General features: G+C 41.9%; 1 protein-coding gene across 7 annotated transcripts; it reads left to right on the top strand.

The window, feature by feature from the left end:
• Nucleotides 1-642: 642 nt before the first annotated feature.
• On the top strand, nt 643-15,351 carry hnrnpk (heterogeneous nuclear ribonucleoprotein K). Of its 7 annotated transcripts, none has more exons than XM_061038890.1 (17): nt 643-755; nt 1,624-1,700; nt 1,813-1,979; nt 2,277-2,374; nt 2,662-2,718; nt 3,636-3,679; nt 5,241-5,313; nt 6,373-6,486; nt 6,825-6,953; nt 7,609-7,943; nt 8,461-8,508; nt 10,758-10,797; nt 11,636-11,651; nt 12,114-12,146; nt 12,305-12,372; nt 12,670-12,888; nt 14,406-15,351. In XM_061038890.1, the coding sequence occupies exons 3-16, from the start codon at nt 1,922-1,924 to the stop codon at nt 12,868-12,870; spliced, it is 1,314 nt and encodes a 437-aa protein (XP_060894873.1). In that variant the 5' UTR covers nt 643-755; nt 1,624-1,700; nt 1,813-1,921; the 3' UTR covers nt 12,871-12,888; nt 14,406-15,351. The 7 variants fall into 7 exon arrangements, with proteins under 7 accessions (XP_060894873.1, XP_060894871.1, XP_060894876.1 ...); XM_061038888.1 differs by lacking the exon at nt 14,406-15,351 and adding an exon at nt 14,131-14,399 and having other exon boundaries at nt 12,670-12,839; XM_061038892.1 differs by having other exon boundaries at nt 644-755; nt 6,382-6,486; nt 12,670-12,839.
• The last annotated feature ends 6 nt before the right edge of the window (nt 15,352-15,357 follow it).

Raw genomic sequence — 15,357 nt, 5'->3', positions numbered from 1 at the left:
GTATTTTAAGGGGTCATCTCCTACCTGGATCTCTGAAAGTACTTGACACCTAATCTGTTGGTTGATTCATCGGCATGAGAGGTTAGATATTTATGATACAAGAGGACTGTGGGATTGACTTCTGTTATGTTTCTGTGATCATCTCAGCACGGATAAGCCCTGCAGCTCTGCAGATAGTCACGACTGGATACTGTGGAGGAGAGAGATAAAGAGAGTGAGTGTTAAACACAGAGAGAAGTCAAAGTAGTATAAAAACTGGTGAAATGTTGATGTAAAGGTGAGATTCAAACGCATAGAGACAGCCCTTTTCATGCGTGTAGCTCCAGGTGTGTTAGTGAAAGCAGCAAAGGCGCCAAAGTTGACCAACCCAACCCCTTTACCTCAGCGTTGTGTCCATTCAAGATGACAATGAAAGCTCTAATATACATAAGCTTTTCTTATGCCTAACAATCACGCAGCTTCGTAGACAGTCACGTATTTGCATAAGAATGCGGACAATGCTGTTAAAACAGGAATGACTTCAACAGCCGCGGATAACTTGGACCGAGCAGAACTCCGGAAAGGAGGGCTTAATGCTGTCGCTGTGGAAACGCCTCCGCATATCCTGTGATTGACGTCCCTCCTTAGCCAATCGTTTCGCTCGTCTGTTTGATGTGCTCTCCGTTCAACCAATCAGCGCCCTCTGGCACGGTTCGTTCGTTCCCAGGTTAGGTGGAGAAGAAAGGGGGACGAGCGAGGCGTAGTAAGCACAGCAGGTTGGTGTTGTTGACGATATTTTTCCTGTTTTCAACCCGAAACATTGTTTTCTCAATTCAGTTACTAAGCTAAGGTACTACAGAAAGACATTCTATTGAAGCGGGTAATATTACTTTTGTCGTGTCCGATGCAAACGCTGCTTAATTAGCTGGCCTGCCTTGCCCCCCCCTTGTGCTCAACATGGCGAAATTAGCTAGCAGCTAACTCGAATAACTCCCGAGTGCCTTTTGTACTGACCGATTGTTCATGTTATATCAACACATTCGCACCAGATCATGAGGCCTTAGCTTGAATATGACTGGTTAAGTGGGGGTTTTAAAGAGGTAGATCGTCGTGTGGATAAACTGCCAATACGGACGCAACACGACGGACCTTTCGGAGCTAACGCACTTAGCCTCCAGGCTAGTTAGCTGTTAGCTTAGCATAGCCAACGGCCATCTCACTCTCGGTGTGTCGGTCGGCGTTTGAATAACGTTCCCGAAGTTTAGTGTCAGTTTCTAAAACGATAAATTACTTTGAAAGTGAGATTTCGTCGTGTTGTCAGGCAAGGGGAACAGTCGGTGTTACGGTGAAACGAGCGACCGTGTTAATCGGTGACTTTTATCCGGAAGCGTCTCGGGGTTGTAACGGTCACCTGTTTCACCGTAACACCGGTCATTCAGTCGGGTCGCGTGTTTCAGACGGTGTTGGGGAATTTTTGGTATTCGTTCAAAGCATTTATAATAATAATAATTATAATATGTCTTTCATTTTTAATAAACAATATCAACCAATGCGTTTTCAAACATGTCATTTAAATATTATATAAATTGTGTCAGGCCATTTTCATAATGTTAGTGTTTCAACTAGCCTCTCCCTCCCTTACAGGTCGCATCAGCTGTTTGGTCCTTGCTTATTAATAAGTTCCGCCTAGCAACACGCCCATATCCCGCTAATAAATATCGGTGAGTGCTGGTTTTCTTTTGCATTTTCTCCCCCCCTCTGTTTGTCATCTCGGGAGCATGAAGCCTCCTCAACTATCTCATCTCCTTTTTCCTCCTGTTACTATTTTGACAGACCACCACAGCTCACAGAGGCCAGTTCTCTGCTTCTCTCTTCCTGCTCCTGTTGCCTGTTTCCCGGACCGAGGAGCCCACCACCCCATCTCTACCGCTGTCAGAAGACCATGGAGACAGAAATCGAACAGCAAGAGGACTCTTCATTCAGCAACACAGAGACCAACGGTATACAACTTTGTGCTTGATTATTTTTGTCTAAAAGTGTATTGACTGATTTTTTTTTTTTTTTACATGAACAGTGAAAGGACAGAGCAGTTTTGTTTTAGGACATGAATGTATTTCTGTTTTTGGATGTATTAACACCTTATTTCTCTAAAGTAGTGTTATCTTTTTGTATGTTTTGAACATATGATGCTGTGTTTGCTATACTACTGACTTTTTTAAAAATCATTATCTAATATAATTCTGTGAACGGTTGTGCAAGCAGGATTGTCATTGTATGTTTTTATCTCCTGGTTCCAGGTAAGCGCCCTGCTGAGGATGCAGATGAGCAGAAATCATTCAAGCGCTCCAGGAACTCGGACGAGATGGTTGAGCTTCGCATCCTCCTGCAGAGCAAAGTAAATCAGCTCTCCTTTCATTTCACATTCCAGACAAACCTTTATATGATAATAGATTTTATACTCCTTTCCATTCTGATAGCTTTTTCCTTTTTTAAAATGTTTTCTTTTTGACTGATCGGTTGCCACATTTTTAATTTTCAGCCTCTGTTAGGCGTATTTTTAAGCGCGTGTGCTTCTCTAGACATTTACTTTAATGCTAAAACCTTGTCTTTAAGTTCCACTATTCAACTTGTAATGTTTTTTTGTGACGTGCCAGTTTGTATAACAATTCTTGATGTTCTCAGAATGCAGGAGCTGTAATTGGGAAAGGTGGCAAAAACATCAAAGCCCTCCGTACAGATGTGAGTATTTTTACTTTATATGCTCTGAATCTTTCTTTCGTTTCGCCTTTTGATTTTGTATTCTTGAGTTATCCCTCCACTGGTGTTCAGCATCTCTAAACGAGCCAGCCCCCCTCCTGTAAGTCAGCTGTTCTACAGACATTAACCCTTTAAAACTCATAGTAGTATTTGACAATGTTTTCTTCTTTGTAAACAAGGGGTGTGGTTAGCTGAGTTGATAAAAGCCTTCTGACAAACCCTTTGGGGTTGATGTAATCCTTTTGTTCCTACGTAAAATCTCCTGTCATTGCCTCAGCTAAACTGGCCCTTGGAACAAAAGTCCAATTTCATGTCATCAGTTTGATTAACTGTAAGAAAACAAGACCACTGATGCTCTTGTAATGTTAAATCTAGAGGCACAGTGTGGATTTAAATAAAGTCACCTGCAGTGCAGGCAAACTTTTTTTTAAGGCAACCTGGCCATTTCTTAATTCATGAAGTCATTGCCTCTTTCTGTAGCGCTCCACAATTTGTTCTTACCCCTCTTTCTCACTGTCTCTGGTCTATTCCCCAACATTGAAATCTTCATGTTCTTAATATGCCATTACCCATTTTCCAATGTCACATGTTCTCCTTTTCTCTCTTTGAAGAACCAATCTCTGAGAGAATCAAATTAAAGTCACGTTTGAACGCTGTAGAGCCTGTATATTAAAAATGTATTCCTCTCCCCTCTTCCCTCTCCCTTGTTTATTATTTTACTGTTGACTTTTTGCCCACTTCCTCCTCTGTTGCCCATGTTCTGGATGGCCCCTCCTGCGCCCGCCCACCTGACACCCTGGTTGGCCCTGTCCATAATCGTGCCCTGTCCCTAAATGGGCGCCTTACTTGATTGACATCTGTGCTCGAATGGCCCTGGCCCCTGCCCATGCCACGCCCAGTACAATGCCAGTGTGTCAGTCCCAGACAGCAGTGGGCCTGAGCGGTATGTCCCTAAGCTCCTCCCTCTCACTGCCTGACTACAGGTCAAACAAACAAGAAGATGAGAATAATAAATAGTCATCCTGCCTCTGTCAAGTCACTGTATTTTAACCTACCTGTTCTCACACTATATTAGCCTGAGTCAAAATGCCTAAATGCGTTCATGTCCAAATCTGCCTGTAAAAGCCATGTCAACATCCTAATATGCCATTTTTGAAAGTCACGTCAACATTGAAACTTAGGCTGGTGTTGTCAGGGTTTTTCCACAATCTGCCACTGTCTTTTTAAAAATCTTTTCTATGATCTGTGCAATATGTCCGTGTTATATTTTTCTTTAATTTTCATTGATGATTATCTATCCTCTTTATCTTTCGCGTTTTCACCTCCCTCCCCCCTCAGAGTGGATATCTTGGTGGTCTTGTCCCCCCCCCCTCCCCCCTCGTTAGTCTCATACTCACCTGCTTCTCGCACCATCCCATTCTTTCCTTGTGATGCCCTCATTTTACCGATCTCAGATTGTCCATCCATCCTGAAAGGCAAAGCTAGGACTCGACTGTTGTGTGCGTGTTTGTGTTTCTTCCTTTCTGTCTTCTGCTTCATCTTGGTTATTGACTGCTGGAGCTATTGAACTGACAGATAACCCCCCCCCCCTCCCCAGTCCCATCCATCTCTGCATTCTTTGGATTTAAGTTTATCACTTCCCCCCCCATTCCCCTAAAAAGCATCAACCCCGGTGGTGGCCAACTTGATTTCTCCCATGTTATAATCTGCTCTGATACTCCTCCTCAGCTGTCTGCCATTCTTCTTCCATGTACAAACTGTGCTAAAGTTTTCTTGATCAGTAAATTCATTGTTTATTTTTATTACGGTTTTAGGTGGGTGCAGACTACAAATTTTTATTTACAATTTCTTAAAAAAAAACAATTACAACGGTCCACTTTGCTAATTATCTGAAAGAGTAGAGAGGATTCATTTATTCTCTCTGTCTTTCCTTAACTTTGAAAGTTGTGTTTGTCACATAGGCAAAGTGTTTGTGGTGTGCATCCACCAAACTATGCTTTAGAAGTTTAGAGTTCTTTCTGGTGCCTATTCCTGCCAGATCCTCCTCAGCTTCACCCCCCCCCCCCTTCTTGCCCCTTCAGTAGTCACCAAATGCAGTCACTTTTCTTTGGGTCCCCTTTTATTTTGTCTCTTCTCTTCCTTTCTCTGGACAAAATACTACTTTCTTTTCATTGTATTGTTTGGGAACCAGCTTATGTTTTTTATTTTCTGGCTGCTTTGTTTGAATAATCCATGAAATACCATGAACGAGTTTAGAAAACACTGGACCTCAGCAGTTCATTTAGATGTTAGCTTTAAGGACTGAGTTTGTTAAATTGGCTGGGACTGTTGAATCTTTGGCAGAAAGAAAAAAAAAAAAAAAAAAAAAAAAAAAAAAGGGGGGGATGTGATGAATTATCTGATCTGACATGTTGTTCCCTTCTTCCTGGTATGCCTTGCTGGCTGCCTCCGTCCCCACCCCCTGTGCGTGGCTGTGGCTTGTCTGTGGTGTGTGAAATGTGAAGCATCCTGAGCATCAGTGCCGACATCGAGACAGTCGGAGAAATCCTGCTCAAAATTATCCCGACACTGGAAGAGGTAAAGGACCTGTTTTCTTTTCTTTTTTTCAGTGAACAAAGTTAACACCAAACTAGTGTGCTGCACGATGCAAAATCTTTAAAACTCAAAAAGATTCTAGTTTAAAAAAATGTTTTGATATAACTGCAAGAAAAGCGAAAGTTGTAGGCGCCTCACACTGTACTGTCTTGTTTTGAATTTCCTAAAAATGCAGCCAAACTCCTGCACACTGTCTTCCACTAATACATTGACAATGTTTCGCTACCAAAACGTTGACAACGACATCGTGCAATTTCAACGGTGCTCTCTCTCTCGGGTTAAAAATATGACTGAAGATGTGTCGCTGTTTTAAAGTGACGGTGCTTTTTGATTACAAACAATCGTCATAATATCAGAGATTGTATTTTTTTTTTTTATCATGTAGTTTCAAAGTATCGAGGAAGAAAATGTTTCGTTGTGTTGCAGCTCAATCAGATATCGAGAGTGCTTGCTGCAGCTGTATTCTCTTTTCTTTCTGCCCTCTGTTGCATTGATGATTTACAAATGAGTGGAGCTGAATGGTTGAAACAGCACTCGCTCAAAACCCCTCCGCTTATGTCAGCACTCCGCTTCGAGGTCGTTTATAACACTGTTGCTATGAGCTTGTATCCGCAGCTTGTTGGTGGAAAAAAAATTGTAACCTTCAACTTTTTAAACTCACTCACACAATTCACAAAATGTATGGCACCCATCATCTTCTGATTATATTTATAGGGTGTCACTGTACCAGACCTTCAAACTTGTATAAGTTTCTAGTAAAAATCAAACGATACCAATACGTGTTTTGATACCATGGCAACAAAAAATGAACTCGTAGGCACCCGTTAGAGGTGATTTTTTGTGTTTGATAACCCAAACTGCTAAATCCGCTCTAATTTGTTGGCATCCAAACGTATTTGTAGAACTTACACGGTGTCATCTCTCGATCTCTCGCTGCGGCTTCGTGTTAAAAATGTGATTGAAGATACAATCGGTCATAAAATAAGTGTATCCATTTAAGACAAGAGGTTAGAGTACTAAAATACTTTGTGTCCCTTTAAGTACCAGCAGTACAATGGCATGGACTTCGACTGTGAGTTGCGTCTCCTCATCCATCAGAGCCTTGCCGGCTCCATCATCGGCGTCAAGGGAGCCAAGATCAAGGAGCTCCGGGAGGTATGTTGATACAAGGGATCGGGATGTGAAATGAAATCATCTGCTGAGCAGTTTACACACGGAGATGTGTGAGTGATGTCAAACACGTTCCAGCCAGAATGTACTGGATCGATCCCAGCTGGTGGATGATCTGTTTTATATTTTGTGTTTGGGTTAAATAAATAAATCAACCGTTTCATTCCTGTTAGTCTGAGATGTTTTTCTGTCCTGGAGTTCCTGATGTACCTGATGCCCATAAAGTCACTGACGTGATATGATGTGTAAAATGCTTAGTGGTCTTCATCTGCCATGTTGTGTAGTTACATTCTCATTCGTGCCCGTGTCTTATGTGCCTTCAGAACACAAAGACCAGCATCAAGCTGTTCCAGGAGTGTTGTCCTCAGTCGACAGACCGGGTGGTGCTGGTTGGCGGGAAGACGGAGCGCGTGGTGGAGTGTATCAAGACTATGCTGGAGCTCATCGCCGAGGTAAATATCTTAAAATGTGGTTCACAAGTTTGATCAATAGAAGAACATCATTTTGGCGCAATTAAATGAATGTCTTTCTAATTAAAGATTCTTTGATGCTTAGAAATTCAAAATGTAGCGGAGTTAAAGCAATCACATGGGATGACAATTATAGCTACTGACAAGTCAGGCTCCAGATGTCTGTGAGAATTTGTTGTGCGAATAAGACCATTAAATCATTTTTTCATAGTCATTATCAGCTTGGGTCTATTTTGGTGCTCCCTCTAGACAAAGTGGTACCTCTTATCTTTTTGCTATTTTTGTCCTGTACCTGTGTAAGTATTGTTCTTTTAACAAAAACAATCTCATCTTGATGTCTTTTGACAGTAACATGCATCACTTTGCCACTGAACATTTAAAAAAAAAATAAAAAAAAAACGTTTCTGCAGGATGCTGCTAATCCCTTCATCTGAAATCGTCTTCAAGAATTTAAAATAACAGTAATGTGATAATCAATCCTGTCTCATATAGAGGCCAAGTACTAATAACAGTCTATGTTATAGACTAAAAACCTCCTCACAGGAGCTTTAAGTGTTATATTTCCAGTAACAAACTTTTGTTTTTGAAGTCTTTTTGCTGATCAGAATATATCTCCCTCTGTCCTCCTCCTCTGCAGGCTCCCATTAAGGGCCGCGCACAACCCTACGACCCCAACTTCTACGACGAAACCTACGAGTACGGTGGCTTCACTGTGATGTTTGAGGAGAGGGGAGGTGGTCGCAGGCTTATGGGAGGGTTCCCGATGCGCGGGGGAAGGTCCAGCGGTGGAGACCGCGGCTTTGACCGAATGCCCTCAAGCAGAGGGGGACGAGGACCCCCGCCTCCCTCCCGTCGGGACTACGAAGAGATGAGCCCTCGCCGTGGTCCCCCTCCGCCCCACCCGAGCAGGGTCGGTGGCCGGGGGAGCGCCCGCGGTCGCAACATGCCAATGGGTCACCCACACAGAGGAGGGTAAGATATTGAACAGAAGTGATGTGGAGTCTGCTGCTTCTATGTCTGTCACTCTCCTGCTCGCCTTTTTTTTCTGCTCATGCTCAGACGTGAGATGTAACATGGTGTGTGGACTCTTTTTGTCCCGGCCTAAGACAGATCAATCTTTTCATTTGCTGAACACTTAAATGCCTGAAAACTGCATGATCAAACCCATTAGTCAGCTTTTGAGGGTCCTCCCCCTCTTGTTTTAATGTGTATCATACTTCAGACATACCAGGCTATTGTTACTCTTCTATCACGCTTTGCTGTTTTTCTTCTCCTGCATCAACAAAGACGACGCTCAGATTCACAAAGCCTGCTTTATGTTGTCTAGTCGACAGGATAAACTAAGTCCAGTTTACTGCATGTGATCCAGCGTGCGCCCCTCAGGAAACATTTGTACTCATGATAATCATTCCATTAATAGTATGTGCTCATCAATGTATGTCTGGGTGTGTTTGTGTGTGTCTTTTTCCCATCTCCATCTCGCCCACAGAGAAGACCGTTACTATGACTCGTACCGCGGCTCTGATGAAAGGTCAAAGTAAGTCACTGTCCCCGAACCTTTGCCTCTTCCCATCTCTGAACAGGGATACTTTAATACTCTGTTATTTTATTGGACCTGCATATACTGTAGGCAGAACTAGTTAAAGGTAATGCGCTGAAGCATTGGTTCCTCATTGATATCATTGGACGGTACGTCTGTGGAATCTTAAACAGTAGCTGAGAGGAGCATTATGTTCCTTCACTGATTGGCTCTGATGGTTTAAAATAACATGGAAGTGTTGAGGTATTCCCTAAATATTCCCCTGACTTATTGTTTTTTTAAATGTGACTGGTTCTCCACTTCTTCTCTAATCTTATTGATAAAATATCTCTTTGTAACCACCCCCCCTTGTCATACCCTGGACTTTCATTACTAACCGCTGCCTTGATCTCCATATTCCTGTAGTCTTCTTGCCTGTAGCGCCCCAGCCTGCATACGTCCCCTCCCCTGATCCCTACTCACCCTTTTGCACTTGACTTTTTGAAGTGCTCTAGGCTGCTTAACAGTGATGTTGTATGACCTCCTCTTTCCAGTGTTAATAACTCATCTGACCTGCTACTAACTCCCAGATTAATCCAGGTTGAGAGTTTATTTCTCGTGGTGTGTGATGATCATGTGCTGATACGGAGCTCATAGAAACAGTAGACCTCCTCCAGTGAGCACGGAATAAGAGAAGTTATTTTCTCAAATGTACGGCTGAACATTTCTGAAATCTTTTTTCTTAATTCTTATTAAGCCTTAATAATAAAGCAACAACTAGCAGACATTTACATTATATTAACATGTCCATGAATGGGATGGGAATCACCAGAGGCTTAACGATACGATATTATCAAGATACTTGAGTCATGATTCAGTATTATTGCGATTTAATATTTTGCGCTATAACTTTATAAACTGCATATTATGTCCATAAAATTAAACTAAATCAAGAACTGTTTTGTCAAATAAGAAAAAAATAATATTTATTTCTACTCAATGAGAGTCAAACTCACAGACTGACCATCACTGATAAAAGTCAAACCCATTAAAGGCTGCATGCAGCTCACAATCTGAACTGTTTGTATTTCAGTCTAATCGAACTTAACTCAACACAAACATGTACGGACGACTGCAGACTTTTTTAACAGTGCAAAATGTTCAAAATGAATTGTGCAAACCTTTCAGAAAATAAAAATTCAAAAGCACATTTGTTATTAATATACTAGAAATATTGATACTTGGCGACCATGAATCGATATATCGTCACGCAAAATATCATGATACTATACTGTATTGACCCCCCACCTCTACCCATTAATCAGTGGATTATTCAACATTTTATTCAGAAGTAATTTACTCTGTGATGAAAGTAACTTATCTGTAATGTTGCTCGATGTCTCCCAACGTCCAAAATAAAATTCTTGAAATATCTCGTATTTTTTCTACAACATAGATATTTAGTAAACTATAAAAGAGATAAAAACATCAAGGGTCATTATTCACATTGTAGATGTTGGATTCAGAAAAGTATGACTTCTAATTCAAGATAATGTTATCACTGAGATAAATCATCTTTTATAATGGGTTGGTGATTTAATTTACTAGTTGACATCTAAGCGTTCAATCTTTGTAGCTCTTAAGAATAATTCTTCAATGACCAGGCCTTCAGTTGAGTGTCGCCTCATAATACTATGAAAACACACACTGATATAAATCTGATGATACTGTTTGTAGAAAAGTGATGTCAGGCATTGATGCCACTACATAGAACAACATGGCGACAGAGAAAAATTAAGCGAAAAAGCAAGTGATCCATGAAGTCATGTGAAGGCTTTAGTTTGACACGCCCGTACCAAACATACACGAGTGTTCTTCAGGAACAGCAAAGAAATCCCAACACATTTCTTCAGCTTAATTTGAGCTCCGGTTTGGGAGAAAAAGCAGCAGCTCTTGGCTCTGATAATCATCACCACCACCTGTCACTTCTCTCACTATAACACTGTCAGAGCTGTTCCTGTTACTGTGTGGGAAGATGGCTGAGAGGAAACGTGTTTATACTGTAATCTTCCTCAGCGTGTGTGCAGTTTGACCCAGACCAGAAATTTCCTTTGGAATGTTTTCAAGTATTTTTTTTTTTTTTTGTAAAGCATTTTCTATTTCTTTCCTCCCCCACCCACATCTCTCTCTTTTTCTCTCTCTGTCTGTTCCTGCCCCCCCCCCCCCCCCCCCCCATCTCCCTCCCTTTATGGCACTTTCGTCACCAGTGACAGAAGAGGCAGACCGGATCGCTATAGCGATAACATGGTTAGTGACCCTTCACTAAATGCATGCAGCTCTGGTTCAAGCGGCTCATTGGGCTCCAGCGTCCTCAGGCTGGCGTACAACCTGATTTAGCAGCAGACAGTGTGTTTTGATTGTCTATCGTGTTGTTGTGATAACGGTAGATTATGACAATAAAACCAGGGGCTGGTCAGTCATGTGCGCATGCATGTTCTTACGCTCGTGTTAGCCGCGATCGTGCATACAGGCAAGTTTTTGGCACGGTGCAAACCTCCCTACCAAATGACCATAATCACCACAGCCGGAGACACCTCATAATAATCAGCTATAATTGCCCTCTTACTGTGTACTTTTCACGGCCAGCCTGCTTCTCTTGCACAGAGAGGAAGGATGTTGGGGGTGGGGTGGGCTGGGGGTGGCCATGGGTGGTTGCTAGGCAACAATAACGCTTTGTTGACAGACTGGAAGGTCTCTCTCTCCTCTCTCCCTCTTTCTCGCTCTCCCTCTCTGAGAGCTGGCAGGATACTGCCTGCCGTTGCTCAGCAACAGCTTTTTGAATTGCCTGTTGCCCTGGCGACAGCAGCAGCTGAATAGCAGGTGAAAATGGGGGCTGATGGAGATGCGAGGAGAGACTGGAAGGGGGGATGGAGAGAGAGAGGGAGGGGAGGGAGGAGGAGTCTAGCTTATGGATGAAAACTGGGTGTCTTTTAGTTGAGTCTACTCCATGGATGAGGCTGCTGCTGCATAATCTGTACATTAGATCTTACAAACGCCACGTTCATTTAGCCACGATCAGCTCAAAGATGAAAGGACTCGGCTGTTCAGAGTGTAACCCGTCTGTCTTTCTGTTTGTTTCTCACAGAGCGGAGGAGGATATGGTGAGAACTGATCTCATTGTATGTTTCAGTGTGTCTTCATGTGCATGGCTGCTCAGATATTAGAGTTAATTTATCATATTTGTGTCAAACATTTTGTCTGAATGAAATGTTTTAAAACAAAATGAGATCTGCACAGTGGCAGCATGTTCAGGAGGATGTTGTAGCTCTCACTGATAATGTCTTGGCTAATGCTTTACAACAGTATTTTATTAAAAGTCCAGTGGAATGAAACTCGATAACTGAATCAGCTCAGTTTATGACAAATGTTAAGAGATGTCATGAAGGAATAATTTAAAAGCACTCCACTGCTTTAGTCAGATGAAAATGTTAGAACAGCCAGACTTTCCAGTTCAGTATTTTGATTTTTTTTTTAGTATTAAATGTTAAGAAAGAGAGATGTTGCCTTTTAATATTTACCACTCAGTCAGGGTTAGTTTACCTTTCTGTTTCTCTTCCTCTCAGACAACAGCTCCTCCTGGGATAGCTACCCGTCAGGTGAGTCTCTGCACGTTTTCCTCCATCAAAAGGAAAAGAGAGAAAATGCCAAACAATGTGTGATTCATAGAGCCAAAGATAGTTGTACTTTTTTTTTTTTTTACATGTGTGTGTTCTCTGGTCCTCACTTCCTCTCCTCCTCCTCCTCCTGCCAACAGGTGGACGTGGCTCCTACAGTGACATGGGTGGGCCTGTCATCACCACACAAGTGACCATCCCCAAAGATGTGAGTAAAGGCAGACACATGACATGATGTGCCCCCCTTTGTATGTTTTAAGAAAACAATTCAGCCAGAGTAAGCTTTGTTATCAGCATTGTGATCAACCTTTTTTAGATACATTTTTTCATTAGTCTTTGAGCCGATGGACCAATTAGTTATGTTGTCTCCCACAGTAGATAAGGACGTGATCATTCTAGGAGGTTATTCATCTTTATATTTTCTTTAATAATTGTCATCCTAGTGTCTAAAATGTTTCTCCATGTGCTTGATTTGTCTTTCCTCTCCTCGGTATCCCACCGACAGCTGGCTGGCTCCATCATTGGAAAAGGAGGCCAGCGAATCAAACAGATCCGCCACGAGTCTGGAGCCTCCATCAAGATCGACGAGCCTCTGGAAGGTTCTGAGGACCGAATCATCACCATCACTGGCACCCAGGATCAGATCCAGAACGCCCAGTACCTTCTACAGAACAGGCAAGTTCTGACACAGCATCAGTTCTTATGAGCCTGCGTCTTTCTAGAGGTAGAGAAGCTTGACTTAGCTCCATCAAACTGTGCTATCCTGTCTCCAGCTTGTTTTTCAAAATGATCCACAATATGGAAAAGTACAAGACGTTTACAAAAAAAACTACATCTGTTCCATTAGACAGGACTGTAGACGGATAAATCCTTCAGAAAATTGTAGGCTCAATGTTTAAATTTCACAAAAATCATTGGCAGCATTTCCGTGTTGTAACGTTGCTAATGTTTTTGTGCAATTCAAACAGCTTGCACAAGTTTGCCTGCAATTTTTGCTAAAAGAAAAACAAGAAATTACACAACATTGATGCCGAGGACTTGTAGTTTTGTTACTATGGTAACGAAACGGGTAACAATGTCGTTTGATTTTGAATAGAATCGTATCAAAGTCTTAAAAACCTGGTATCCTGATGACCCTGTTAAAAAAAAAAAAAAACACAATCAAATTGTGCACACGTCTGAGCTCACATCTGTTGTGTTGCTTTGTTAATTGTTTGTCAATGCAACACATCTTAGAAAGTGACGTTTTGTGGACACGTGCGAGCTTAAAAGAAAAGCAAAACGATGCTTCATTGGCAGCTCGTTCACCAAATGAAAATGAACCTCGTAGATTCAGAATTGTTTTTCCCAGATTGTCAGTACATGTATGTTTCTCTTTGCTTCTGAATTTGCATCCTGATACTAGTTAGCCCTCTCGGGTTATGCTTTCCTGTTGCCTGCTGTCTCTTCTTCACTAACCCCCTTCCTTTCTTCCCAATGCAACCTGCATCTAGTTCAAACCTTCCTCTTGCATGAAATGGCTGTGAAGGAGTAGACAAAGTTGGACATTTGTGTGATTGACATGTTTCCTTGTTGATCACATTTGTCCATTAATATGAATAATGGAGTAATTTAAGAAAAAAAAATAAAACTTGTCTATCTGCCGTCTAAGCCGTTTCACTGTGAAGCAGGGAGTGGATTGATTCTTCCCCTGGCTGCTGCTGTGTGGAAGACTAGTGATTTTGTTGTTTTTAGTTAGATCAACCGACAACAAATCACAGTCTGCCAAATAGCACAGGCTCCTCCTCTTCTGTCTCCCTTGGCAACCAGTAGGCACGTATAAAACACACTACTTCCTTGTTGATGCTAGCCCGAATGCTAATCCAGCTGTAGACCTGCCGCCGCCGCCTCATGTGTAGTGTAGTGTTGCCATGGTAACTAACCCTGCCTCTCTCTCTTCCTTTCCTCCCCTCTCCTCGCCCTTCAGTGTGCTGCACCTGCTTGGACACAAGGCCTAAACCACACCCCTCCCTTTTTCCTCCTCCTCTTCCTCTTCCTCACTCTTCTTCTGCCACTTGCCTCCCCCCCTCCCCTCCCCCCTTCCTCTCTGCCTGTCTTTTCTCACTTGTTGCCTGTGTCTCCTCCCGCTCTGCCTCCCCCAAGACTTCATCCTCCCTCAGCTGTACATTAACACCGTCATTGACTTGTGAATTGCATTTTCTTCTTGTGTTTTTTATTTATTTTTCTCTTTTTTTTTTCCAGTGTGAAGCAGTACTCTGGTCATTTGCTGTAGACCCAGGAGACTAAGATTGAAGCAGGCTCAGATTTCCCCCCACCCACCCCCGAAACCTCCGAACCCCTGACCCTCTCTGCCCTTGTCCAACATATCCCCTTCAGACTATTACTCTGGATTGTGGGTTTCTTTTTTTGAATTTTATTTTTGTATTTTTTAATGAAATAAATGTCCAACATTCCTGTGCATAAAACAAAAAGTAGATGTTCTGCATTTTTAAGAGTGTAGTCCATTTAGTTTATCAGATACACTTTTTTTTTTTCTTCTAACATTTAAATCTATCAAATTATTCTTCAGTCTCCTGACAGACAAAAAGAAACATAACCTTTATTTTTGATGGTTTTGTTTTTTTTAATGACGTGTGTTTGCGTCTCCGGCTTAGATCTGTCCCGTGTGTAGCATGTGTGCATGTTGGCGTGTGTGTATTGGTTTGCTTTCTGTTGTCTCTTTGGGTCCGTTCACACAGTTTCCCCACATTAACATTAGCACCATGCAGAATGTAAGATGTTTTCTTTTCACATTGAACCAGTATGATTTAGTTTTGTTTGTTTGCTTTTCTTTTTTTTTTTGTGGAAAGATTTGTGGGAAATTTTACCCGCCAGGAAGAATTTTGGGATGTTTAAGTTTTGACTGTTGTACAAACCGGGGTACGGGACAGTCTCATTTGTAAGAATATTCAGAATATACTGTGGTAGTTGTGTGACAAAAACCAATCCGAAACATTTGAATAACTCATCACAAACAGAAATGTGTAGCTAGAGGTTTTCTTGGCGTTTTATTGGAGATTTGACCAATATTGAACGAATCTATCTGTCCCCGTAATTTCCTGTAATCTACACTCGTTTTCTCTCCATGCTGTAGACTTCACATTGTCAAATTGTAAAATGAATAAAGATGGTGCCACTTTTTACTGAACCAACT

This window comes from Labrus mixtus, chromosome 5, assembly GCF_963584025.1.
Source record: "Labrus mixtus chromosome 5, fLabMix1.1, whole genome shotgun sequence".
NCBI lineage: Eukaryota > Metazoa > Chordata > Actinopteri > Labriformes > Labridae > Labrus > Labrus mixtus.
This window is presented reverse-complemented; position numbering and strand designations above follow the sequence as displayed.

Bases quoted from the DNA above. Each gene is read 5' to 3' on its own strand.
- hnrnpk (XM_061038890.1), top strand. From the start codon at position 1,922: ATGGAGACAGAAATCGAACAGCAAGAGGACTCTTCATTCAGCAACACA. The intron at 2,375-2,661 runs GTAAATCAGCTC...TGATGTTCTCAG, and splicing joins GCATCCTCCTGCAGAGCAAA to AATGCAGGAGCTGTAATTGG. The intron at 6,954-7,608 runs GTAAATATCTTA...CCTCCTCTGCAG, and splicing joins TGCTGGAGCTCATCGCCGAG to GCTCCCATTAAGGGCCGCGC.